This window comes from Heloderma suspectum, chromosome 2 (genome assembly GCF_057233095.1).
Source record: "Heloderma suspectum isolate Gila_16-S chromosome 2, 16-S_ref, whole genome shotgun sequence".
Lineage (NCBI taxonomy): Eukaryota > Metazoa > Chordata > Lepidosauria > Squamata > Helodermatidae > Heloderma > Heloderma suspectum.
The window spans coordinates 246,280,129-246,302,327 of NC_139459.1; the positions used below are offsets into that span (position 1 = coordinate 246,280,129).

The following is a 22,199-nucleotide window of genomic DNA, read 5'->3' on the forward strand; positions in this document are numbered from 1 at the left end:
TGCCCTCCTCATCTCATGTCCCAGTACAAACCACAGCATGGTATGTCTTCCTCTGTAGAGGATGTCTGGGTGTCCTCTGGGGATGGCTTCTTCTTGGAGAAGCTGATGATCCTGGTGATTTTCCTCCCAGCTGCTCGACTTACAGAGCCCTTTAACTCAGCCAAACCACTTTTTTTGCCTTTCCCTAGCAGGAGAAGGAGCAGAGCTGAAAATCAGAACATGGTTAATCTGGCCCAGCAAAGATCCATTACAGCAGGGATGGGGAACTTGTGGCCCTCTGGATGTTGTTGGATTGCAAGTCCCATCATCCCTCACTATTGGCTGTGTTGACTAGGGCTCATGGAAGCTGCAGTCCAACAACATCTGAAGGGCTGCAAGTTACTCACCCTGCATTACAGTAACTGGAAGTTCCTCTCCCAGCCACCCCCACTTACCTCCAGAATATATCAGAACAGAGTTCGCAATGCCAGGAAGAGATTAAGGGAAGAAGAGGGGGAAGGTGGGGAGAATATATATTGGGCTGAGGTACACTCAGAACTGACCGGCTTGGAAGCTTCACTTAGGGGTATGAAGAGTTGGTTGAACAACAGCAGCAATACAGGGCAGATCCAGAAACAGGGTGCTTTAATCTTTGTGGTTCAACCTTTACATAACTAGTACATGCATCACACCATCTGGGTATAATGCTAACTGCCTCTCGTGGGGACAGTAAAAAGGGTAGTTTTCTCTGTCTCTCTCTTTTTACATTTATATCCCACCCTCGCTCAAAGGAGCTCAGGGTGGCGTATACGGCCTCGCTGCCCCCCCTTTTATCATCACAGCAACTGTGAAGTAGGTTGGGATAAGAGATGGTGACTGATTCCAAGCCAGCCAGTGCACTTCATGGTTTAGCAGGGGTTTGAACCCAGATCTCTAGTCTGATAACCTAACCACTTCACCACGCTGGCTCCTATATGCAGTATAGGAGCCAGCTATGTTAGTACCGCATTTCTTGCTGCCTCCAACAAAGCAACACATGGCTCTTAGAGAAGGGGAGAAGTGCTAGGGACTCACCTTGCTCGTGAGCCTCCCTCCGAGCGACGGAGGAGCAGTTTTCTGCTGTCACCACGCTGTCAGAGTCAGAAGTATGTTTGTCCTGAGATGACCTCTGGGCAAGGGAGAAGAGCAAAAGTCCAGTTGCTTCCTGGTCCTCTTTTTGCCTGCTACCTCCTCGGCAGAATCAAGTGCTTATCCCCTTTAACTGCCGTCATTGCACCAACAGCATTGCCACAGGAAGTGATCCTTGTCAATATCTAACATAGCACCCAAATGCTCTTTGCTTTGAGAATGGACGTTGGGTCAGTTGCTGGGAATCTCCACCTGTGGCATTGCAGTTTGTTACCCAGCACCCGCATTTCCTGCAGCCCTTGCTCTCAAGCCATCCCAAGGAAGATCCTCCCCTCCCTGCAAAAGAAACTATGTTGGAGCAAGGTGGCTCCTCTAGCACATTTTTTCCCCTCATGATGAGTTTCATACGTGGTAGACAAAATGTAGCTCTGTCATTGATATTATGACCCACTGGCCAAATCCCTCAGGTTTCCCAGTAAGGACCAAATTTGTAGGGCTGTGCACCGCTTTGGATCTGATCCAAATTCCAAACCAAAGCAGGGTGATCTGGGCTGAATCGGTCTGGATCCGAAGCAGGTTGGGATCGGTCTGAAGCAGGTTGGATTGATCCAAATAGCTTTGGACTGATCTGGGCACCCCCTCAGACACGCGCAACAAGCACGCGAACCCCCTGCTCCTTACCTGGGCCCGCTGCAAGTGTCCACAGCCTCTTCAAGGGAGTGCCATTTTCTTTTAAAATGATGGCTTGTTTATTTCTGTATATCAAACGTTGTGCAAATGGCAGCCATAAGGCAAATAACTGGGCCTTTTATGCCTGTAATGTTGCTTAATCTCTCCCTTGAATCCCCCTTTCCAGTTCCTATGCTGCTTGGGCCTCCCACAGCCACTGTTTTCATAAGAAAAGCTGTGCACATTAACAGCATTCACACAATTAACATCGTGTCTCATTTGCCCCCAAGAGAGTGAAAACCACAGAAACTACCTTGTCATGGTCCATCTTGCACGTAAGCATCGGAGACGTGGGAACTTCGGTTCCACTCAGTCCTCCTCCACTGGGACTGCTCACTTCCTTTATCACCTGTTGGGGGACAGTCCTGAGTGTAAAAACACTGGAAACACTGATATGTCCCTCAGCACACTTCATTTCAAGCCATCCTGCAATGGCTTCCCACACACAGATGTCTCATCCTGGTTCAGTTGCCTTAGAGAAGGGACGAAACAGCAGATTCATTACATTCTTCTCTTGTAAAAGAGTTTTCTTCCCTTAAAATTAGGGGTGACCAATTAGCAGCTGGCTCCAGAAGCTATTTTATGTGGCCCCCGGGTGACCCTACTGAATATTAACCAAGGGTATTGTAAAATGTTTGCCTATACCTCCTCTTCTAAGGCAAAGGAAAAAATGTGTTCAACTTGGAGTTAATCCACGCCATAATTTTACATCTCTCTTTGGGATTTTGTATGTAACGCCCAGCTATTCCAGAGTACATGTGCTCCATAAATATGAAACCCTTCACTATGTTAAGCTGATACCACCTTTATGGAGCCTGGCCACTCATGACAAGGTTAGTTTGCACAGCAAAATACCCTTCCTTGATGGCTGTTGGAGAATAAAGCAGCCCCTGAAAGTATAGAAGTTGGCTATCCCTGATTTAAATAAGGCCAATTTTAGTATTTTGTCCTAATTTAACTCAACCAGCATGAGAGAGACAGAGAGAGCAAGACGGAGAGATCACAAAGGCCCATTAGCATCTAGTCAATTCACTGGCTGGATGTCAATGATTTTTGCTCTTTCTGTCTCCACTTTCTATAACATTTCAGCCAAGGACGTTGACACAAGCTTTTTTCTTAAGGAGATTCCAGTTAGGACTGGAGGTACTGGACAGCCGCCTCTCCTTTATTTCCTCAGCACACCCACTTCCCGCCCTGTCACGTACACACTATGTTATCTTCAGGCCTCATAACAGGTTTAACTGAATTGAAGTTATCTGCTCAGGTATTTTATTTCAGAGGAGGGAATTTCTCAGGGGCATATTGGGTTTAGTGAGCATACCGGACTGTCTACTGGATCAGGGCCAACTGAACATTTAATGTTCTGAGGAAGGGAGGACCTTAAGACTTGCATCGCAGGCCAGCAGGGTGGGAGAGCCAGTGACATACATACAGAGAGCAAGAATTGAACATTCTAAAAACAACCAAGAATACAGGGAGGAACAGAGGTTTTTAAATGCTGATGTTCCTGACAGTACTCATGCCAAGGAACACTTGCTCTGCCAAGACAGAAAATAAACTGAACTACAAAGTACATGAAACCTCTTCAATCCCTGTACTCAGAATTCTAATAAACACGACCTAGTTTATACATTTCATTACGTTTCTTCCAGCTCAACCCCCCAAACAGCATGAATCCCAATAAGGGATATGTTTCTGTCAGAGCATGGAAAGGTGTGGGCAGGAGGCAGACTGGGCAAACCAAAAAAGGACACTGTGCCGCAGCATTCCCCCTTATGCCACAAAGTTGAGCTGGAGGGATCCATCAGCCACCTTCCATAGATATAACACCATCCACTGTCCATGGCAGATATGCATTAGAACGCATAAGCGCAGAACTACCACTATGTTGTTTAAACTGCAAACATCTGCCAGCTGTTCAGTACTACAGAAGGAATCACCACCACACAACAAGGTGATGCCCACTAGCTTAGATTGAAAAAGAAAGAAAGAAAACCAACTCATAAAGGATGGCTCTAACCATGGTTATTAGCCAAGGTAGCTAAATGGAACCTCTTTGTTCAATAGTCTGTCTCTGGATACCAGATGATTCAGGAGACAAATAGGGGAGGGTTGTTTCCTTCATTCCTTCCTATAGATGTCCCAGAGGTATTTTGCTGGTATTTTGTTAGAATCAGAACTCCTAGACTAGGGTGAACCTCTGGTTAGATCCAGCAGGGCTATTCTTATCTTCTTAAGAATCAAGGCACTTTCCTCTTCCCATAATAGAACTTCCTCTTACCCCAAAGGGAGTTTCCAAGCAAGAAGGCATTCTCATAACTGCATCCTTATGTTCTTTCCTAATCCGTACTGCTAAACAAAAATTACCCCCACAGGGGACACCCAACAATACAGAGATATAACCCACAGAGTTTCCCAGCAGCTAGCTTTCTGCATCTACCTCGGCTGGCAGTATTTCCTTTCTTGTAGGCCCTCATCAGTATGCTTCATATGACCTCTTCTCTACTGCAACAATCATGTCTCCCCAATAATTCAGTCCTGGAGACCAGTTACAATTTTGAACAAGCATGACCATATGCATGGATGAGTGCCAGGATTCTCTGGAATAGGAGATCACACATGCTGGGGAGAGCAAATGACCACTTCTCTCTCTCTCTCTCTCTAACAAATCTTTTGAACCTAAAGGTCCAAACTAGACATGACAGTTCCTTTTCACATGTCTACCCCATGGACATATAAAGTGGGAGGTGTGTGTATGTGTTACTTTAACCATAAAAAGAATGTATAGGGGAGGGATGCTGAACCCTCCCCGTTCCCATACCTAAACTCCCTTTACTGCAGCCACTTTTCTCCATTCTTGGCTCACTTCTGGTATTGGACCCAGGGATAGAGAAAAGTACTAGAGCAACAGTCAGAGGAGAGTAAGAGGGAGGGCTCAGTGCTCCTTTCCCTTGCACCCATTTTACTGTTAGATCCTTCACCCCTTGCCTTATATATGGCCAGGATGGACATGTGAATGATGGCCCTGACATGCCTGTTTTGGCCTTCACAGTTAGGGTGTTGCACTGGAACCAGGGAGACCCAGGTTCAAATTCCAACTCAGCTATGAAGCTTGCTAGGTGACCTTGGGCCAGTCAGTCTCAGTCTACCCTACCTCACAGGGTTGTTGTGAGGATAAAAGCGGGGGGAGAATGCCACCTTCAGCTCCTTGGAGGAAAGGTGGGATCTAAATGTAACAAATAAATACATTCTTCAAGGGGTTACATTTGTTATATGTATATCTCACCTTTCCTCCAAGAAGCTCATGACAGTGTACATGACCCTCTCTCTTCACCCCTGCAATTCTATCTTCACAATAACCCTGTAGGTGTTAAGTTAGGCCTAGAGACAGTGGCTAGTTTGACATCTCCTAGTCTGACACTAGTCTAACCATCACATCACATCAGCTGTAAGAAACCTGCAATTCCCCACTCAAGGAAATGCATATTCTCTACTCTAGCCTTCCCCAACCTGGCACCTTCCAGATGTGTTGGGACTACAAGCCTCATCTTCCCCAGCCAGCATGACCCATGGCCGTGCTGGCTAGGGGTGATGGGGGTTGCAGTCCCAAAACATCTGGAGGGTGCAGGGTAGGGGAAATGCCAGAGAAATCCCACATTGCTGTGAGATAGAAATTGGTAGTTCATACTTCAGTTCAGACTTGGGGTGGGAGGGAAGAGAGAGAGAGGAAGAGAGAATGTCAGCAGGCATCAAACAGAAAAACAAACCCCCCACCCCAAAGGGTAGGTAGGAGTAACTAGTCCTCAGAGGTGCAGGGGAGGGGAGGTGGGAAGAGAAGACAAGCCATCAAGTAATATCTAAATTCCACCTTTCCTAGACACGGCCATCAGGCTGAGTTGGTGACTTAAGCATCTCTACAGTTTCCTACAGAATCTGTGCTGCTTTAGAACAAAAGCAGGAAAGCGTGGGGGGTGGGTAAGCAAACAGCTCCTCCCCAGCTGCCATGCAAGTCCAGACTATTGCTGGGGGGCAGGGGGAGAAGGATCTGCCCTCCTGGCTGGCTTGTTCCCTCCACAGCTAGTGCTGCAGGCCGATAAGAAGCCTGGTAGGAAAGCCCCCTCCCCAGTGGAGAGATAACAGCGTTTTTCCCACGGGACCCAGCCACTCTTGCCCATCTCAGGAGCAGGAGAGCCGCTCATAGGAAGGGCACTGTTCAGCTTTGTTTCTTAAAGCAAACGTAGGAAAACTGGGGAGCCACAGAAAAAGAGGGGGTTGGGAGGGGGGTGTCATCCCGCCCTGCAGCTGAGAGAGGTACCTTCAGCCACTCGTCTGCTTGCTCTTTGCTCTGCACTGCCAACACCAGGGCCTCAGCTCCCGGCAGAGAGAAGCGCAGCTCATGCTTCTTGCGGCGTCCGTCCTTTGGCACGTAGACCACGTTGCACACGTTCAGGGGCACTTCAAGGTGCGGCTGTCTGTGCTTGGAGCTTTTGTAACACTAACATCGGGAGGAAAGAAACGTTCAATGTTCAGTCAGGCAGGGCTTTCCTGCTCTTTTCACGGCTCCTCTCAGCCTGATAAGAACAAGCAGGGGGGGTTTTGGGGGGGGCGTCACTGTAGAAGAGGAAAGAAGGAGAACATTCCCACTGCTTAATGCAGGGATGGGATCTCCAGATGTTTTGGCCTACAACTCCTGTGATCGCTCACCACTGGCTATGCTTGCTAGGGATGATGCGAGTTGTAGGCCAGAACACCTGGAGGGCCACAAGTTGCTCACTCCTGGTTTAACCAATCAAATATACCACATTCAAACTGGAGCCTTTTATAGCAAGAACCAAAAAGGTACAGAAATGCTCAAACCTTTCTAGTCTCAAAGCGTTCCCACTTAACTTGAGGACGAGCCAGATGTTACATGCAGATGTGTGCTAGGAAATGCCACTTCCAGAGGGGTGATAAGGGTCAGAAAAGCAGTGAGTGGGGTGGTTAGCCTTTTCTGCACTCTAAATCATCATCCCAGCAGCTCCCCACCCCAAAGGGAGTTCCAAATGTATGTTTCCGTTTGGAACTCCATGGGGTGGGGGGAGTTGAAGCAGGAAAATATCCAGTGCGGAAAGGGTTCAACTCACTCTCCACACCCCCAGTTCTTTTCCAAGGCTTGAGGCTTGGCATATAAAGCTTCATGTGATAAGAAAGTACACATAATATTAGTTATAGACCAGCTATATGCAGGGACAAAGGATGTGTCAAAAATATTCCTCTCGGCCTATCACACTGGGGGCTCTGCAACACATAGCGCACAATGTCTTTGACTTGGCCAGCGAGGAGAATCATGCAGCGATGTGGCTTATTCACCGGTTCCACCCTATAACTCCTTCCTATCCCCCGGTTTTTAAGTAGCTAAATCTACTAGCCAGTGCCAGTCCCCAGAAGAGTGGGCTTTCCCTAGTCATGCTCATGCACGCAAAATAAACTGGCCCCAAGCCATCTTTGGCTCATTAGCAGGATGCTCCCACTTTCCTCCCTGAAACATGCCTGGCTCTTCTGCACATGCGCACCCTGGCACTCGGCAAGCCTTCGACTCACCAACAGTTTGTTGTCCTTGATGACGGTCAGCTGCTTGGCCCACTGCCCAAAGCGCTTCTTGCGCAACAGGAAAGCACAAATCCTGCAGTCCTTCACCAGGTTCATGGAAGCTTCCTCTGATGGCCACTGGTGTGTTAACCTCTGGCCTTTCCCATCCTCCTCCTCCTCATCGTAAGACTCGTAGGAGCTGCTCATTGCATCAGAGTCATTGTCTACAAGGAAGCAGGAGACCCTAGTCACCCAGGATGCCATTGTCAACATCACAGGAATGGAAAGGAACTGACTACTGAGTCAGAGCCTTGGTCCATCTAACTCAGTATTGTTGACACTGACTGGCAGTGGCTCTCCAGGGTTTCAGGCGGGAGTCTTTTCCAGCCCTACCTGGAGATGCCAGGAATTACCAGCATCACCAATACTGATATGTGGAAGAATGCCATCTTTGCTTAAGGGGCTACTGCACCTAACTGCATGTGTGTGTGTTTTAAGTCAGAGGTCTGGCAGGTGGGGACTTCTACCACACAGGGCAGTTTCTGGATCACGTACAGTGTGCATTTCCTTCCATTTCTTTCAAAGTCCATCCGGGCAGGCTAAGCTCCAGCTCTGATGTAGAACAGCTTCTGGACTTTGGCATTTGGGGCTCTCAACATTGCAAATCCCTGACTAGAACCTGCTGGGTTTGGAGCAAAGCAAGTAAAAGTTTCAGGCTCATCTCCACAAGGGGTTTATCTATGGGAGGAATCCAAAGCATATGGAGGGTACCAGGTTGGGGAAGGCTGATCTATAGAGAAGCAATTTGCAGACATGCATTCTACTTCAACTGGAGCCAGATTTTCATAAACAGGCACATGGTTGCTAACATGTCTCAATATGCTATAGGCTGCATTTACTACTTACATGTACTATTTGAATTTACAAAAGCTCAAACCTTTTGCTGCATTTTTCCCAGTTAAATTGTTCTAGTTTAAAAAAAATCAAAACACCTCTGTGGTTCAGGTTAGAATGATATTCCAGTTCAAATATTTATACAATTCAAAGCTCAAGGTAGCTGTAACCGTTCTCTAAATGTTCTGCAAATTAAGATAACCTCCAACTGAAATAATTTTTATAGGGATGTGGGAAAGGCCTAAGCTACTGTGCAGCCTCTAGGAAAAAATGGCAGAAATTTCTGTAAGATGAAGCTCTAGGGGTACAACACCTCTCTTTTTTTAAAAGTTGGGTATGGTTCGGTCAATGCTTTTAAGAGTAGGTGATGCAACTATGGTCACCCACTGGCCACATAGGGCCCTTGAAAAACTCTTGTCCCAGCTGTAATGTTTAAGGAATACATTTCCACTCTACTGTTTTTTTAACAGGAATATTGAAAATTATTTCTAGATAAACACGCATGTCAGCTGCGGCTCTGTCTATATAGCCCATATTACTCTACAAGTTACTCAGTCTTGCCATAGGCCAGCCTTCCTCAACCTGGTGCTAGCTGGGGATGTTGGGAGTTGTAGTCCAACACATCGGGAAAGTGCCAGGCTGGGGAAAGCTGCCATAGGCTAACATCCTATATTTGTTACAGCAACTTTCCCAACCTGGTGCCCTTCAGACATTTTGGGCTACAACTCCCAGCATTCCAAACCATCAGCTGGGGCTGATGGAAGTTGAAGTCCAAAACATCTGGAAGGCACCAGGTGGGGAAGGGTGTGTTACACCATGTGAGGACAAGCAGATTCTGTACTCTTCATTTGCTATTCCCTGCAAAACACAGAAGCCTTAGTGCAACAGGGATGTGATGGTCTAAGACTTTCAGATATCCTCTGACTGTCTGCATTCTTCCCGATTCCCTGGGCCAACTGCTCAGTCCTTAACAGGCAGAGGATTCCATCCACCCCGTGGTTACACAGCACATATCTTTGCAGTGCCACTTACAAGAGTTTTTCTGTTCTCCATTCATTCTGGTGACAGGGTAGTTGCTGTCAGCATCCTCGTAATAGCCATCCTCTATTGAGTTGGGGGGGCTGGAGCTGTCTGTATGCAAAGCAGATGGAATATTTCAGACCACTGCACACGTCAAGGAATCCAGTGTGTGGGTTCTCCTTGTGCCACAAAGGCTGTGGAGATGACTTCACTGGAAGGCAGTGCAGAAATGGGCTACGTTATCAGGCCAACTTTAAAAGATTACACAGGAAGGCTTTTACTCAAGTTAGAAAAGAGACAATAAGAAGAGGGGTCAACAGGCCTCTAAGGACATAAAACAGCAAAGTATTCTCCCTGCCTCTCACCCGCCAGTTCCCACTGGACACCACAGCCCACAGGGGAAGGGTTATCCTGCAGGGGCTGCCAAGTGACGTACTTCATGGCTTCTGCCTGGGAAAAGCGCTCTGCTTTTTGACACCTTTCCTGACACTCCCTCCAGGTCACAGCCATTATTAGGAAGGACATACTCTGCCTTCAGACACAGGGCTCACAAGCCCTGCATTCCATCCCCTTCACTCTGGTTGTCCTTTACATTCTATCAGAGCTCAAGGCATATGGCAGACTGACACCCAGAGCCAAAACCTGCCGTCCTCAACTCTTCTCCACAGCCTCCCCTCCTTGTCTTTTCTGGGACCTTTCTAAGGGACGCCTTTCCCCAGAGTCTTGGATGGCAGGCCTCATTCAGTCCTGATATTGGTCCTGAGGCTGATGCTATGGGACACCCAGCTCGTAGAGGAATCTTATTGTTTTCCCTTCATGCCCTGGGAAGCAGGAAGTTGTTTCAGAGGGCCACCAGGGCTCAGCATTTATTCAAGTCCAGAGAAACGAGAGCAGGTGTTAAGGTTCTTTACTCCATCTTCCCCTAATCTCTCAGATAAGCTGAGAGGCAAAGACAGAGACAGAGAGATTGTTCTTAGCCAGGCCCCCTCACATTCCTGCCACTCAGGGTTTACTGGTACATTTCCAGGCAAGCCCAAGCAAACAACTGCTTGTGACATTTGTGAGACTGGGGGAGGGCGAGGAAGCAGGAAGAGGAGTGTGACACCTCTGCACACACAGTGCCATTTCCCTCCCTGGAGCTTATAAATTATAAAACTTGTCACTTGTCAGACACCTGGGAGGAGCCTTTATTTTCTTAGGATGATATGGGAGAGCCGGAAGACAAAGCAGTGGCAAGACTCAGACAGCTGGCTGCTTCTTTCCTCTCCAGCCCCCAGTGAGACTTACTGTGAGATATAATATACTCAGGGGCTTTGCCTGGGCCCAGCGGCAGGGCTTCCTCATAGTAATCTTCTGGAGGAGGAGTAGTGGGAAGTGGTGGAGGAGACTCCCCAGAAACCTGTGGGAAACAAAAATGGGGGAATTTGCATGGATGACACAGGTCACGCTGCATAGTTGCTATTCACCTTTGCACATGTCTCTCAAATGGATGTGCTCATGCAGGGAAACTTCTCTAATCATCTCCAGAGTCCATGAGCACAGAGGGCTTCTGGCCATGCCGCTTGCCCTCTGCTACCACGTCTGACTGAGGAGCAGCTGCAGGGTCAATGTGAGCTGGAGAGCTTCATCGCCAGTTGCTTGTTTTATGTTCTGGGGTATGCCAGGGTAAAACAAACCAAGAAAAAGGAACATAGCCTTGGCTCTGGGTCTGGTTATGCCTTGAAGCACCAACGGGGAGCACAGGGATATAATTTCATGGGGCTAGCCCCTTAGAGAGTGCTGTTCAATATAAGTGGTTCTTAACCTCAGCAAGCAATCCCATCAGGACAAGAGAAGGGCAACTTGTGTATTTCTCTACAGTGCGTCGGTAATGCTAAGCCACTGTGGGTGAATTAACCTGTGGGGCTTTGTGCCATAGGCTGGCCACCATTTTGAATATGCAGACCGCGGCAGGCATGCCTTGTGGCTTCTTGTGTCAGGCAGCGTGGGTTATGCAAGGGTTAAACAACCCTCAGATGACCCTAGAACAACCCCTGGGTTAATTAATACATGGTGGCTTAGCATTACATGCAAACCAGGTCAGTTTCTCCTCTTTCCACAGACATGGCAAACTGCCACCAAGCCTTTCCCTTAGGTTAGAGGCAATCTTTTTGTTTATTGTAAGAGTTGAAAGCAGTTTGGGAAAGGCTGCACTTTCCATGGCAGAGTGTAACCTGGTTTCTTTTGCCCCACTATTGCTTCTGACCAAACAGGTTTTTGAGACAATACAAAAGCCTGCAAAATCTGTTTATCGGTTCTCTGAAAAAACTATTGGATTTCTCCAGCCTCAGCCTATACCTTTCAGTGACAGCACCTGTGTCTTGGAGATTGGTTTGAAGGATAGCAACAAAAGAGAGGGCCTTTTAGGTGATGGCCTCCCAATTATGGAATGTTCTCCCCAGCGAGGCCTGTCCGATGTCAACATTGTCATCTTTTTGGCACCAGGTTAAGCCTTACCTCATTTCCCAGGCATTTGATGGCATATGATGGGCTGTTTAATGCATCAGTTTCATTGTTTATGGTTCTCGCTGATGTTTTAGTTGTTTGATGGGGTGGTTGTATTTTAGTGGATAATTGTTTTAGCTGTTTTAAATTTTGTATGTTTTAATTTTGTTGTAAGTCCTTTTTTGTTTTGTTTTGATAAAGGTATCTAATGAATCTAAATAATAATTCCTGAAAGGGACTGGATTAAGATCATATGTGCACCTAGGACTTTTTAAATCAATGGGCAGTATCCAACGGGGCACTTACACCCCTGCCAATTCCCTTCCATAAACAACAGGTCCCACCAATTCCATTGCGCAAGCAGGCCCCACCACTTATGCAAGGGAATTTTAGTGCTTCCTAGAGGCAGCCCTGAAATGAGAGGAAATGCTAGTTTCTGGAAGGAGGCAGGGCAGTGGGGCTCCCTCATGCGACCTCCATGGACACGCCTCCTTCCAGAAACAAGCATTTCCACTTATTTGGGGTTGCCCTGGAAGTGCTAAATCTCCCTTGTGTAAGCAGTGGGCGCCTCTTGCAGAAAGGAATCTGTGGGGTACAGGAGAATCAGCGAGGGCATAAGTACCCTGTTGGATACTGCCCAATGGAATGCATATGGAAGAGCACATGGCACCAACATGCATGTGCCTCTTCCTTGCTCGTCTGTTCTAATCTAACCATGGCTCTGGAAACTTCATAAGACAACAAAAATGAATGCCTCCATGGCTCTCCTCCAAGTTATGCACCCCGTAGTGTGTACATTAAGCTGTATTTTGCAGACATTACACAGGGGTGGGAAACTGGTGGCCCTCCAGATGTTTTGGCCTACAACTCCCATGATCCCTCACCATTGGCTATACTGGCTAGTGCTGATGGAAGTTGTAAGACGAAACATCTGGAGGGCCTCAAAGTCGCCCACCCCTTCATTACGGGGTTATGTGCATGTGCTCCATAGCCCTGTGCTTCTTACTATTTGTCTCTGCCTTTTTGCATATCGAACAGGGTCTACTGTACAGCAATACTCCATACCCCAAGTACCCGGAGAGCTCCACCATAACCAGTCACAGCTATTTCAGAGCTTTCAGTAGGAGGGGACGGGAAGGGCAGAACACATGCTTTCATGCAGATGGTCCTGGGTTAAACTCCCAGAATCTCCAGGCAACACTAGGAACAACTCCTGTCTGAAACCCTTGTGAGACTCAGCCAATCAATGTAGACCAGGGATGGGCGGCATGCAGCCCCCGCCAACCCCAGTGTAGCCCCCACCAATGCCATGGCCCTCTGACTCACTTATTTTATTTTTACTGGGAAAAAAGGTTTAAAAGGTCAGTTTGGCAGCAAACAAGCTAAATTTGTCCACTCAGAGCCTCCGTAGCAGCTAAACTGTAGGCAATACTGGGCTAGATGGGCTAATGGTCTGATCTGGTATAAGGCCGGTTCATATGTTTGGTAATGGGGAACTGGGGATTGACAGGACTTACGCTTTTAGCTGTTTGATTCCTTGAAAGCTCCAAGCTGATGCCTTCTTTGGCTTCCCCATCATCTTCTTGCATGTCCTGAAGATTGCCCAGGTCACAGTCTGGGAGGAAGGTGAGAAGCCATGCACTGAACAACACACCCTTTTATGCAATTTCCCTGTTGCATCACAGAAGCCCTCCTCTTTCTTTCTTAATGCTAGGACATATGCCTCCCTACGACTGCCTGAAGGAAGGAATTGCAAATCCCAGTGTGTGTGCCTAGAGGGGTACAGGGCATTGGATTTGTTTAGCCCCCTGTTTCTGAGCCATTGTGACGGTGGGGAAAGAAGGAAGGTTTGGGGGGGACCCCAAGAAGGGACAGCTCTCCTTTCTCAGAGTGAGGCTGTAAGCCAGGAAGGATGGGAGCATTCTGGAATGAAACTTATAGAACTGCAGATGACCCTGCAGCCTGATGCTCTGTTTATCTGAGCATTTGGGGAAAAATTATAATTTGGGGTATTAGGCTGGGTGGAGCCTTTACCATGAGATTAATGGGGGATCTCTTCCCAACACAGACAGCCTCTTCAAAGGAACAATGGTCCCTTAAGGGCAAAGCAGGGGAGGAAAAGATTACCCCCCCCCCAAACCTGATAATTATCCTGGCTGTTATTTGCATTTAAAAACACAAAAACTTGTTTAACATCACCTAGTTTGGCCCTCAACCTGGACAGGGAAGGAAGGAAACTATTTCAGGGTATGCAAGAAAGGTGCATTGATGATGTTGCAGGTTTAGGCATTAGGAAACGTGAGAATTACAGCTGGGGTTGCCAAATCCCTATAGAAACCACCCTTGTTCCAACTGCTTATTCATTTTCTTTAAAAAAAAATCCACAGGTGTCTTCTTAATTGGCATATTCCAAAAGTACTATTGCAAAACACTAGGGGTGCAAGGAAAGCTTAGCTCACTGTTTTGTTAAGGTTCCCACTTTATGGATTTGCTCTGTGAGGATTATTAGGAGGACAGATGGAGGGAAACATCTTTAGTTTAGGGAATCATGCAAAGAACAGGACAATGCTGAGTACCACCGATTTATTATGCAGGGCTTGAACTTGTAACCAGCTAAACCCCAGAAGATGAAGGGCAAACAAGTGGAAGGGGGAAAAGAATCTCTGGGCAAGTGGCATTAGGGCTGCAGCAGTTCACGGCACATACCAAAGCCTTCAAAGAGTGACTCCACAAAGCTCGTGCCATTATGTAAGGTTGCTGTATTCATATACATGTAGTTCATGTCCTTCCCTGCAAGGCAAAAAAAGACATTACCAGTGACAGGGATGAGCACATCAAACAATGCACTAGATTGGTGGGCTTCCAAACCTTCCTTGCATCTGAGAATCCTTTCTTCATCAGCATGGCCTGGCATGGAAGCCCAACATGTTGCAGAAAACTCTGGGAAGTGTTCCATACTCAAATCAGTTGGGGTGCAGAAATACAGGTTTTCAACCCTCAAAGAGCCTTCATTTCCACATCTGTCAAGGCAATCACTTTGCTAGCAAGCTGTGGGGCTGACTCACAGGAAGCAGAAGATGCAGTCATGTTTCCATGTCAAATTCACCAGAACCCAGAACAGAGGCTGGATAAACTGGATGTATCAATGAGATCTTACACTTCCTGTAGGTCCGCCTCATAGGTCGGCAGAAGAGCAGTAAAGGTTCAGAGGTACTGAATGCATTTTGCATTCATTTTTCCAGCTCCCTAGAAGTAAGTGGCTTCCCCCAAATCAGCTGCTGCTCTCAGAACTGCAGCCACACAGCTAACCTCAATCAGTAGCAGCTACGTATTGATTTCATGCAAAGAAGCTGAAGGGAGGACCATGCCTCACCCACCCATGAAGATCCAGCAAGGGAAAGAGGAGAGAACTGTTGCCCAAGAGCTGCAAAGCAAGGGTGAAAAGCCACCATCAATTGATGCTGAGTAACATGGAAGTATGCTGGGTACTGCTGGGGGATAACCGAGAGGCTTGCCGATGACAGAATATGAGCCACTTGCTCTTCCCATGGAAATCCTCCCTCTCAGCAGAAATCAGCCAGCAGGAAGGCTACTGGAAACACACATTTCCACAGGAAAAACAGAGTAATTCCTGTCCAGCTACAGCATGGCTAAATATCACTATTCACACTGCCTGGGAGCTCAGTAGCAGGCATCTGCTATTCCAGCATATATACATGCATATATACATGGGGTGCTTCCAGATGTAGGGCTCCTAGTGCTACTAATTAGAAGGCAGTGTGCAGCGGTTCCATCTTTTTCTTCATAGAAAGAGAAAAGATAGAAGAAGTTGTGGGAAAACACAGGAGGCTTATGAAATGAAGAAGACATTGTCAGGATCCCCCGTAAAATTCTGTGAATGAGGCAGGATGAGGACATGACAAAAGCCTCGCATGGAAGCACCCTATCTGGCATGTAAAAGGTAAAAACTCCTGGGGCTGCTGCTACAGAATTAATTAAGCAGCTTCCCTAGCAGTAAATGTGCGACAGCCATCTTAGAAAATATGGGGTACTAAAAATTCAAAGTGGAGAAGTTTCCATTTTCAAAAGCCTGCAGTTTCACCTGTCATGCACAGAGAGATATCATAAATATTGAGAAAGTTCATGCGTATCCATAGGGCTGAAATCAATCAAAGAGCAGTACAGTCAGCTCTTGTTTAATGCTTGTTTATCTCTGCTCCTCAAGGTCAGCTTGAGGACTACTTTCGTACGGAACGCTCCACCCGAGGGAGTTGTGTACCTCTAACAGTAAAGGGCCAGGTATGTATCCAGTATTCTCAAAAATGATGAGGGAGTGCACTAGATGTGATGTGGGAGCTACTACAGGACAGCAGTTGCAGAGAATATAAAACAAGAACAGAGTGTGGAGAAAGAAGAATTGTTTAGTTTAGTGTGGGTAGTACAGTATGTCTCTCTCTCCTTGTTTACGCAAAAGAGGCAGAATGTTGTATGCTCCACCTGTGCATTTGGAGGGCCTACAAACACATCCTAAGCTCACTTCATAGGCCAAACTAGATGGGAAGTGAGATATCAGTGAACAGGATCTCCCACAGTTTTCTTTTATAGAGAAGTTGGGTCAGGGGGGTGGGGGGGCAATTTGGATCACAACTGCACACTGGTGGAGGAGTGTTTAATCCTCCCTAATAAGTTTCCCCAATTTAGACTGGCCACAGCTCCAAAGCTGCAATTTCTCTCATGAGGGAAAACACACAGGGTACTCTTGTTCTATATTTGCTGCAGCTGTTGTTCAGCAGCAGTTAGAGAGTTTGAAGGACCGTTTGCAGGAGACCACCAACTGCCTGACCTGACATTTCCTTCCATACAGAGATAAAGTCTTCTAGCCTTTCCATCAACTAGCCTTTAGCCTCTTCGAAGCCTTTTGGATCCTGATGACAGGATCGTTTTTACAATGGCAAGAAAGAGGCCGTGCTAGCCACACAACCTGTCACACTGGAGGCAACCAGCCCAGAAATGGTTTGGCTCACCCATGCTATTCCCTCATGCTTAAAGAGAGGAGTCCTGCACAGACTGAAGCCTGTGCCAGCATGTCAAGAGCCAGAAATGTGTCACAACTCAGCTGGTGGGGGTACAGAATACGTTCTTCTACACTGAAGTTCCTTAAGCCTTAGGAATAATGCACGTAGGAAAGAGCAGAGAAAGAAAAAAAGGTGTGCTTGATCATGGGCAGGGATGAGAAATGGCAGTGAGGGCTTCCTGACCTGCAGGGGGCTGCAGCTTCTGCAAGATATTTGAGACCGCTGTTTTCTTCTCCATCGTGGTGGAGCTCAAATATTCATGGTCCAACAGTTTGAGCAGTACATTAAGCTCAGGAAGGAGCTGATCCAACACTGTGGGCAGAAAAGGAGAGCACAGAGTTACGAATCCAGCCACTTCTATCAATACTGGCTCCAGGTTTGTGAGGGCCCTGGGACAAGACTCCCTCAATGGGCCCCCTCCCTCAGTGAATCCACCTTCTCACCACCATTGTCACCAGCTCTGTTGCTCCTCATCCTCTCTCTCATCACTGATTGATAGGCAGAGAGTCAGCGAGCAAGTAGGCCGTGGCACCTGCTGCTCCTCCTTCTCACCACCACCGCTGTCTGGGCCAGAGTGAGAGGCCAGTGAGCAAGCAGGTTGCAATGGTGAAGAGGAGGACCAAGTCCAGGGGGCTCTTGCCAGTGGACCCCTACTCAGGTGTCAGCTCTTGGCAGGTGCCCAGCCATGCTTAGCCTTGATGCTGGCCCATAAGGTTTGTGTGGAACACAAAAGATGGGACAAATTAAGTGTACCAAAAGGACTGGGGAGAGAGACAGGTGGCAGGTTGGAATTGCCTGATCCTCACCCAGAGAAGGTCCCTGGCTATACCTTTAAATGCACTGAGAGAGGTTGCAACCACTGTAGTACCTCCCACTCCGTTTCTCCAGCTAGTTCTCTCATGCTGCATCGTCTTCTACCTGCTGCAGCCAATCATATTCTCATTTTCCCCAAAAGCAGGTAAGGAGGAAACTGTGCAAGAGCCGGGACTGCTGGCTGAATGGGGAAGAGTGGGGGCAGCCACTGCAGCCCCAATCAGTGCATTTAAAAGTATTGGCACCATCTCTGGGAAAGGATCTGCTGATCTTACATCTGGGACATCAGGGATAGACACATTCGCCTATTTCCAGTCCGTGTCAGTTTTGTACCCATCCCATTTTTGCATGAATCTGCAATTAAAAAATAAACAACCCATGGACATTCTTATTTAAATATATATTTTTGAAGCATTTTCTTACAAAATTCTCATATCTAAACATATTTTCTCTCCATGCATTTCTAAATGCATTTTTATCCGAAAATAACATTTTAATATGCAATTTGGTATGTTTTTTGAGCTGAGAACTGCATCACAAAATTTGGAGAAGTGAGAAAGCTGAAGAATAATTGCATTTCTATCTGCACATCAGTTAAGGAAGTGCGGATGAGGTGGTTCACTTTGAAATGCAGACCAAATGAAATCCTCAAACATCCCTGTGGGATACACAACAAACTAGAAAACAAGACCTCAGATGCCTTTAAAATGATACCCAATTTATGTATGCCAGCAACTGAAGATATGCAAAAATGCAACCAATCAGATCAGAAGGCCGTAGATCAGTATTACTTATACAACTTGCTCTTGCTCTCTCATGTCTGCCTGCCTGCCTGCCTGCCTGTATATACACACACACACACACACACACACAAACACACATACAGCTTGGGGGAAAGAGGTAAAAAGATGTTAAAGGCCACATACAAAATAGACAACTGTAATACTGATGGAGGATACTTTAAAGGGGGAAAAACTAGCTTTAATAGCTACTTGAGTGAAACAGGAATACCATTTTATTCTGATGAATTAGGAGCTTATCACTTCACTGTATGTGAAGATATGCCTCAGGTCTCTCTGCTTCCATAGAAATGCTACTCCCACACATAATGCGATAAAACATCTCTAAGAAGAGCTGTCTTCTTAGAGGATCATAACCCAAGACCATTAGTTTTTGAGGTTTTATACAAGCCAGCTATCCTTGGAGACCACATTTACATGCTCCAGACTCAGAGCCAACATCTATTTTATCAGAAATTCCGAAGTGGAGAAGCAGGAAGGGATCTCCCAAATATAATGCTGTAACACTGCCAGCTGCATGCACTGGCACATTTTCCTGTCCCACCCATTTCGCTGCTCTGACAACTTGCATCCTTTAATTATTATGTTCCTTTTAAAAGGCTCTTCCGAAGATGTTTCCATGGTTCAACATGGAGGGAAGTCTTTGAACAACTGGCTGGGAAAGACAGAAGTCACCTCATATGCACCTTGAAAGGTTCGTTTGCTCTTTTGCATATCCCGTGGGAACAGTGGCCAGCTACAGGACAATATAGTTACCCAAAATTAAATGACACATTTTCCAAATGTTTTGCAGTGGTGAGTGAAGAATGGAAGGAGTTTTATGCAAGTAATAAAAGGAGAAAAGAAGCTACAATTAATTTTTTGAACAGGCATCCCAGCTTGGCCCATTTTTACTCGACAGCAAGCTGTGCACAAGGGTGTTATTTAAGAAGCCACCTCAACCTCAGTGCTGCATAAATCTTGGCTCTCCCACCACGGTTCAGAAATACCTTTCCATTTTAAAGTCGGCCCCCCACTTTTCCTTTTGATTCAAAGGGTTGCTGATGAGTACAGGTGATAACATTCAGAAAGAGAAAATGGTGACTGCCTTGCACTGGCTGGGTTCACGCAACAAGACAAACCAGAGTATGGGTTGAGTGTGGGTTGCTGTTGAACCGCAGGTTGTTCTGTTGTGTGAGCCCAGCTGTGCTAACAAACTATGGTTTGTTCACTATGAACAACCCACGAAGAGAACCCATGGTTGTTGGGTTTTGAACTGTGGGTTGTTTACGGACAAACAATGGTTTATTAGCGTGGCCAGGTCAGCACAATATAACAACCCATGATTCAGCAACAACCCACGGTTCAACGACAACCCATACCCAACCCATACTAAACCCATACTCTGGATTGTCATGTTGTGTAAAGCAGGTCACTATCCTTAAAGCCTATTTTAAAAAGTAGGGCTGTGTATACTATTCCAGAGTCAAGAAAAGCAAAGTTCAGTGACTTTAATAAAATTTGCCAATGAAGCGTATCTGCATAATTTTACATAGTTTATTTTGTAACATACTATGCTAATCAGACTTCTGCTAATACTTCTGCTAATCAGAAACACTGGGTATTGAAGCCCTTATCAGTGAAAATCTTCTGGCTTCTGAGATTGTGTCAGGCATTCCTCACACGTCTCCAAGACTATCTTTCCATTTCTAAGGGCCAGAAACATAAATAAATGAATAAATAAATAAATAAAACAGAGATTCTCAGTGTGTTGGATTCTGCAGACAATACTGAATTCCACACTTGCTCAGTGTGATTGAAGAATTACACAAGCCCTGTTTCAGGGCTTTTGATGGCAGGTTCCTATATACAACTCTTCCAGGCTCCAGCTGCTGCAGTGAATGCAAGCAGAGGACAGCTAATAATAACAGTATCTAACATTTGAATAGGATTTTCAAGCATTCAAATTCCTTCACATGCATTTTCTAGTTGTAATTCTTACAACAACCCTGTGAGGTAAGTCAGTATTGTTTTATTTATTTAAGTTGTTGTTGTTGTTGTTATTACTAGTTCCCCATTGCAGATGGGGGGACAAGGCCGAGAGAGTGTTGCTTGCCTAAAGCCATGCAGTGAGTTCGTAACAGGAGCAGTATATGAGCCAGAGAGGGGATATGTGAACCAGGGACTTCCTTATGCATAGCTTAGTCTCATAGCCTATGGAAAGCCTACACGTAGGACATAAGTGCAACAGCACCCTCCCACTTGTGTTTCTCAGCAACTGACATAAAGAGGAATACTGCCTTGGGTACTGGAGGTAATAGATAGTCATCACGACTGGTAACAATTCATAGCTTTATCCTCCATTAATTTGTGCCACCTCACTGCTCATGCCTAACTCCAGATAATGGTTGGACAACTTAAAAAGCATTGGTCCCAATTAAGGATGTATGGATTTTGTAAATTCTGCTCCATCTGTGTTTTACGAATTGTCAGGTGCCTTTTGTTCCATCATCCACTCACTGATGGAATTGGATTTTTCCCCCAATTTCAACCCCCTCCTCCAATGCAAATTTTCATGCTTTAGCCTATGGAGAAAATGTGTATTTTTGCCTGGTGTTTTTTTTTAATCTACGTATTTTTCTATGACTAAATTTGTGTAAAATTCTAGAACGTTTAAAAAAAAAAAAACAGTCTGCAAGTCCACAGAATCTGTATGACTCAGGAAAAGCTGGTCTTCTGCAGAATCCATGGCTCAGATTCATAGAAATCCAAACTCATTTGAGTCCGTTGTGGATTTCTCTGTCACCTCTAGTCCCAATAGACATCCTTGGCAGACCGCACTGTTTACATTCCTCTTTTGTGAGAACTGTTGCTTTATTCCTACTCTCTGCTTCTTTAGCCAGTTACCAATCCCTAAGAAGGACTCTCCTCTTAGCCCATGACTACTAACTTTGCTCAGGAGTCATTGATGAGGGACTTTGTCAAAGCCTTTTGAAAGCTGAAGTACATAATGCCTGCTGGATCACTCTTATCCACATGCTTGACACTCTCAAAGAATTCTTGATTAGTGAGACAGGATTTACCTTTGCAGAAGCGATGTTGTTTCTTCTTCAGCAAGACTTGTCCTTCTATGTGCTTGATAATGTTATTAACACTTTCCACCAATTTACCCTGAACAGATAATAAGCTAAGTAGCCTGTAATTTCCTGGATTGCTTTTTAAAAACTGACGTTACATTAGCCACTTTCCAATCCTTTTGCAGAAGCCAATCTTAGGGACATGTTGCATATTTTTTTATCAGAAGCTCAGCAAGTTCTTTGAGTTCTTTAACAACTCTTGGTTGGATACTATCTCAACCTGGTGATTTGTTTGTTTTCAATTTGTCAATAAGGTCTAGAACTTTATCTGCTGTCACCACTATTCATTCAGTTCTTTAGAGTTTCTTCTTGAAAGTGTGAGTTCAGGCATAGGTATCTGTCCTATATCTGCAGTGAAGACAGATACAAAGAATTCATTTGACTTTTCTGCAATCTCATCTTCATTTAGCACTGCTTTACTTCCCTTGTCATCCAACAGTGTCCCTAGACAGTTTCCTGCTTCTGATGTATTGATTATATATATATATATATATATATATATATATATATTGCTGTTCTTAATTTTTTTAGGACTATGCTCAAAATTCTTTTTTGCATCCCTTGTTGTTTGCTTGGATTTCTTTTGTACAAGT

At 45.9% G+C, this 22,199-nt stretch overlaps 1 protein-coding gene and 1 long non-coding RNA gene across 2 annotated transcripts in view; one reads left to right on the forward strand and one right to left on the reverse strand.

Annotated features, from left to right (window-relative positions):
* LOC146354346 (uncharacterized) overlaps nucleotides 1-20,366 on the forward strand; it is a 50,736-nt gene extending 30,370 nt beyond the window's left edge. Inside the window, exons 4-5 of the long non-coding RNA XR_014788368.1 lie at nucleotides 16,028-16,101; nucleotides 19,090-20,366. This is a non-coding gene — a long non-coding RNA (uncharacterized LOC146354346). The remainder of the gene's footprint in view (nucleotides 1-16,027; nucleotides 16,102-19,089) is intronic.
* Nucleotides 1-22,199, reverse strand: part of AFAP1L1 (actin filament associated protein 1 like 1) — a 97,682-nt gene that overhangs the window by 20,701 nt on the left and 54,782 nt on the right. The window contains exons 2-11 of the mRNA XM_084838672.1: nucleotides 17,061-17,189; nucleotides 14,509-14,592; nucleotides 13,320-13,417; nucleotides 10,606-10,717; nucleotides 9,331-9,429; nucleotides 7,417-7,628; nucleotides 6,152-6,331; nucleotides 2,090-2,185; nucleotides 1,054-1,147; nucleotides 32-184 (exon numbers count right to left, since the gene is read on the reverse strand). Coding sequence (XP_084694798.1) covers nucleotides 32-184; nucleotides 1,054-1,147; nucleotides 2,090-2,185; nucleotides 6,152-6,331; nucleotides 7,417-7,628; nucleotides 9,331-9,429; nucleotides 10,606-10,717; nucleotides 13,320-13,417; nucleotides 14,509-14,592; nucleotides 17,061-17,189 — 1,257 coding nt within the window. The remainder of the gene's footprint in view (nucleotides 1-31; nucleotides 185-1,053; nucleotides 1,148-2,089; nucleotides 2,186-6,151; nucleotides 6,332-7,416; nucleotides 7,629-9,330; nucleotides 9,430-10,605; nucleotides 10,718-13,319; nucleotides 13,418-14,508; nucleotides 14,593-17,060; nucleotides 17,190-22,199) is intronic.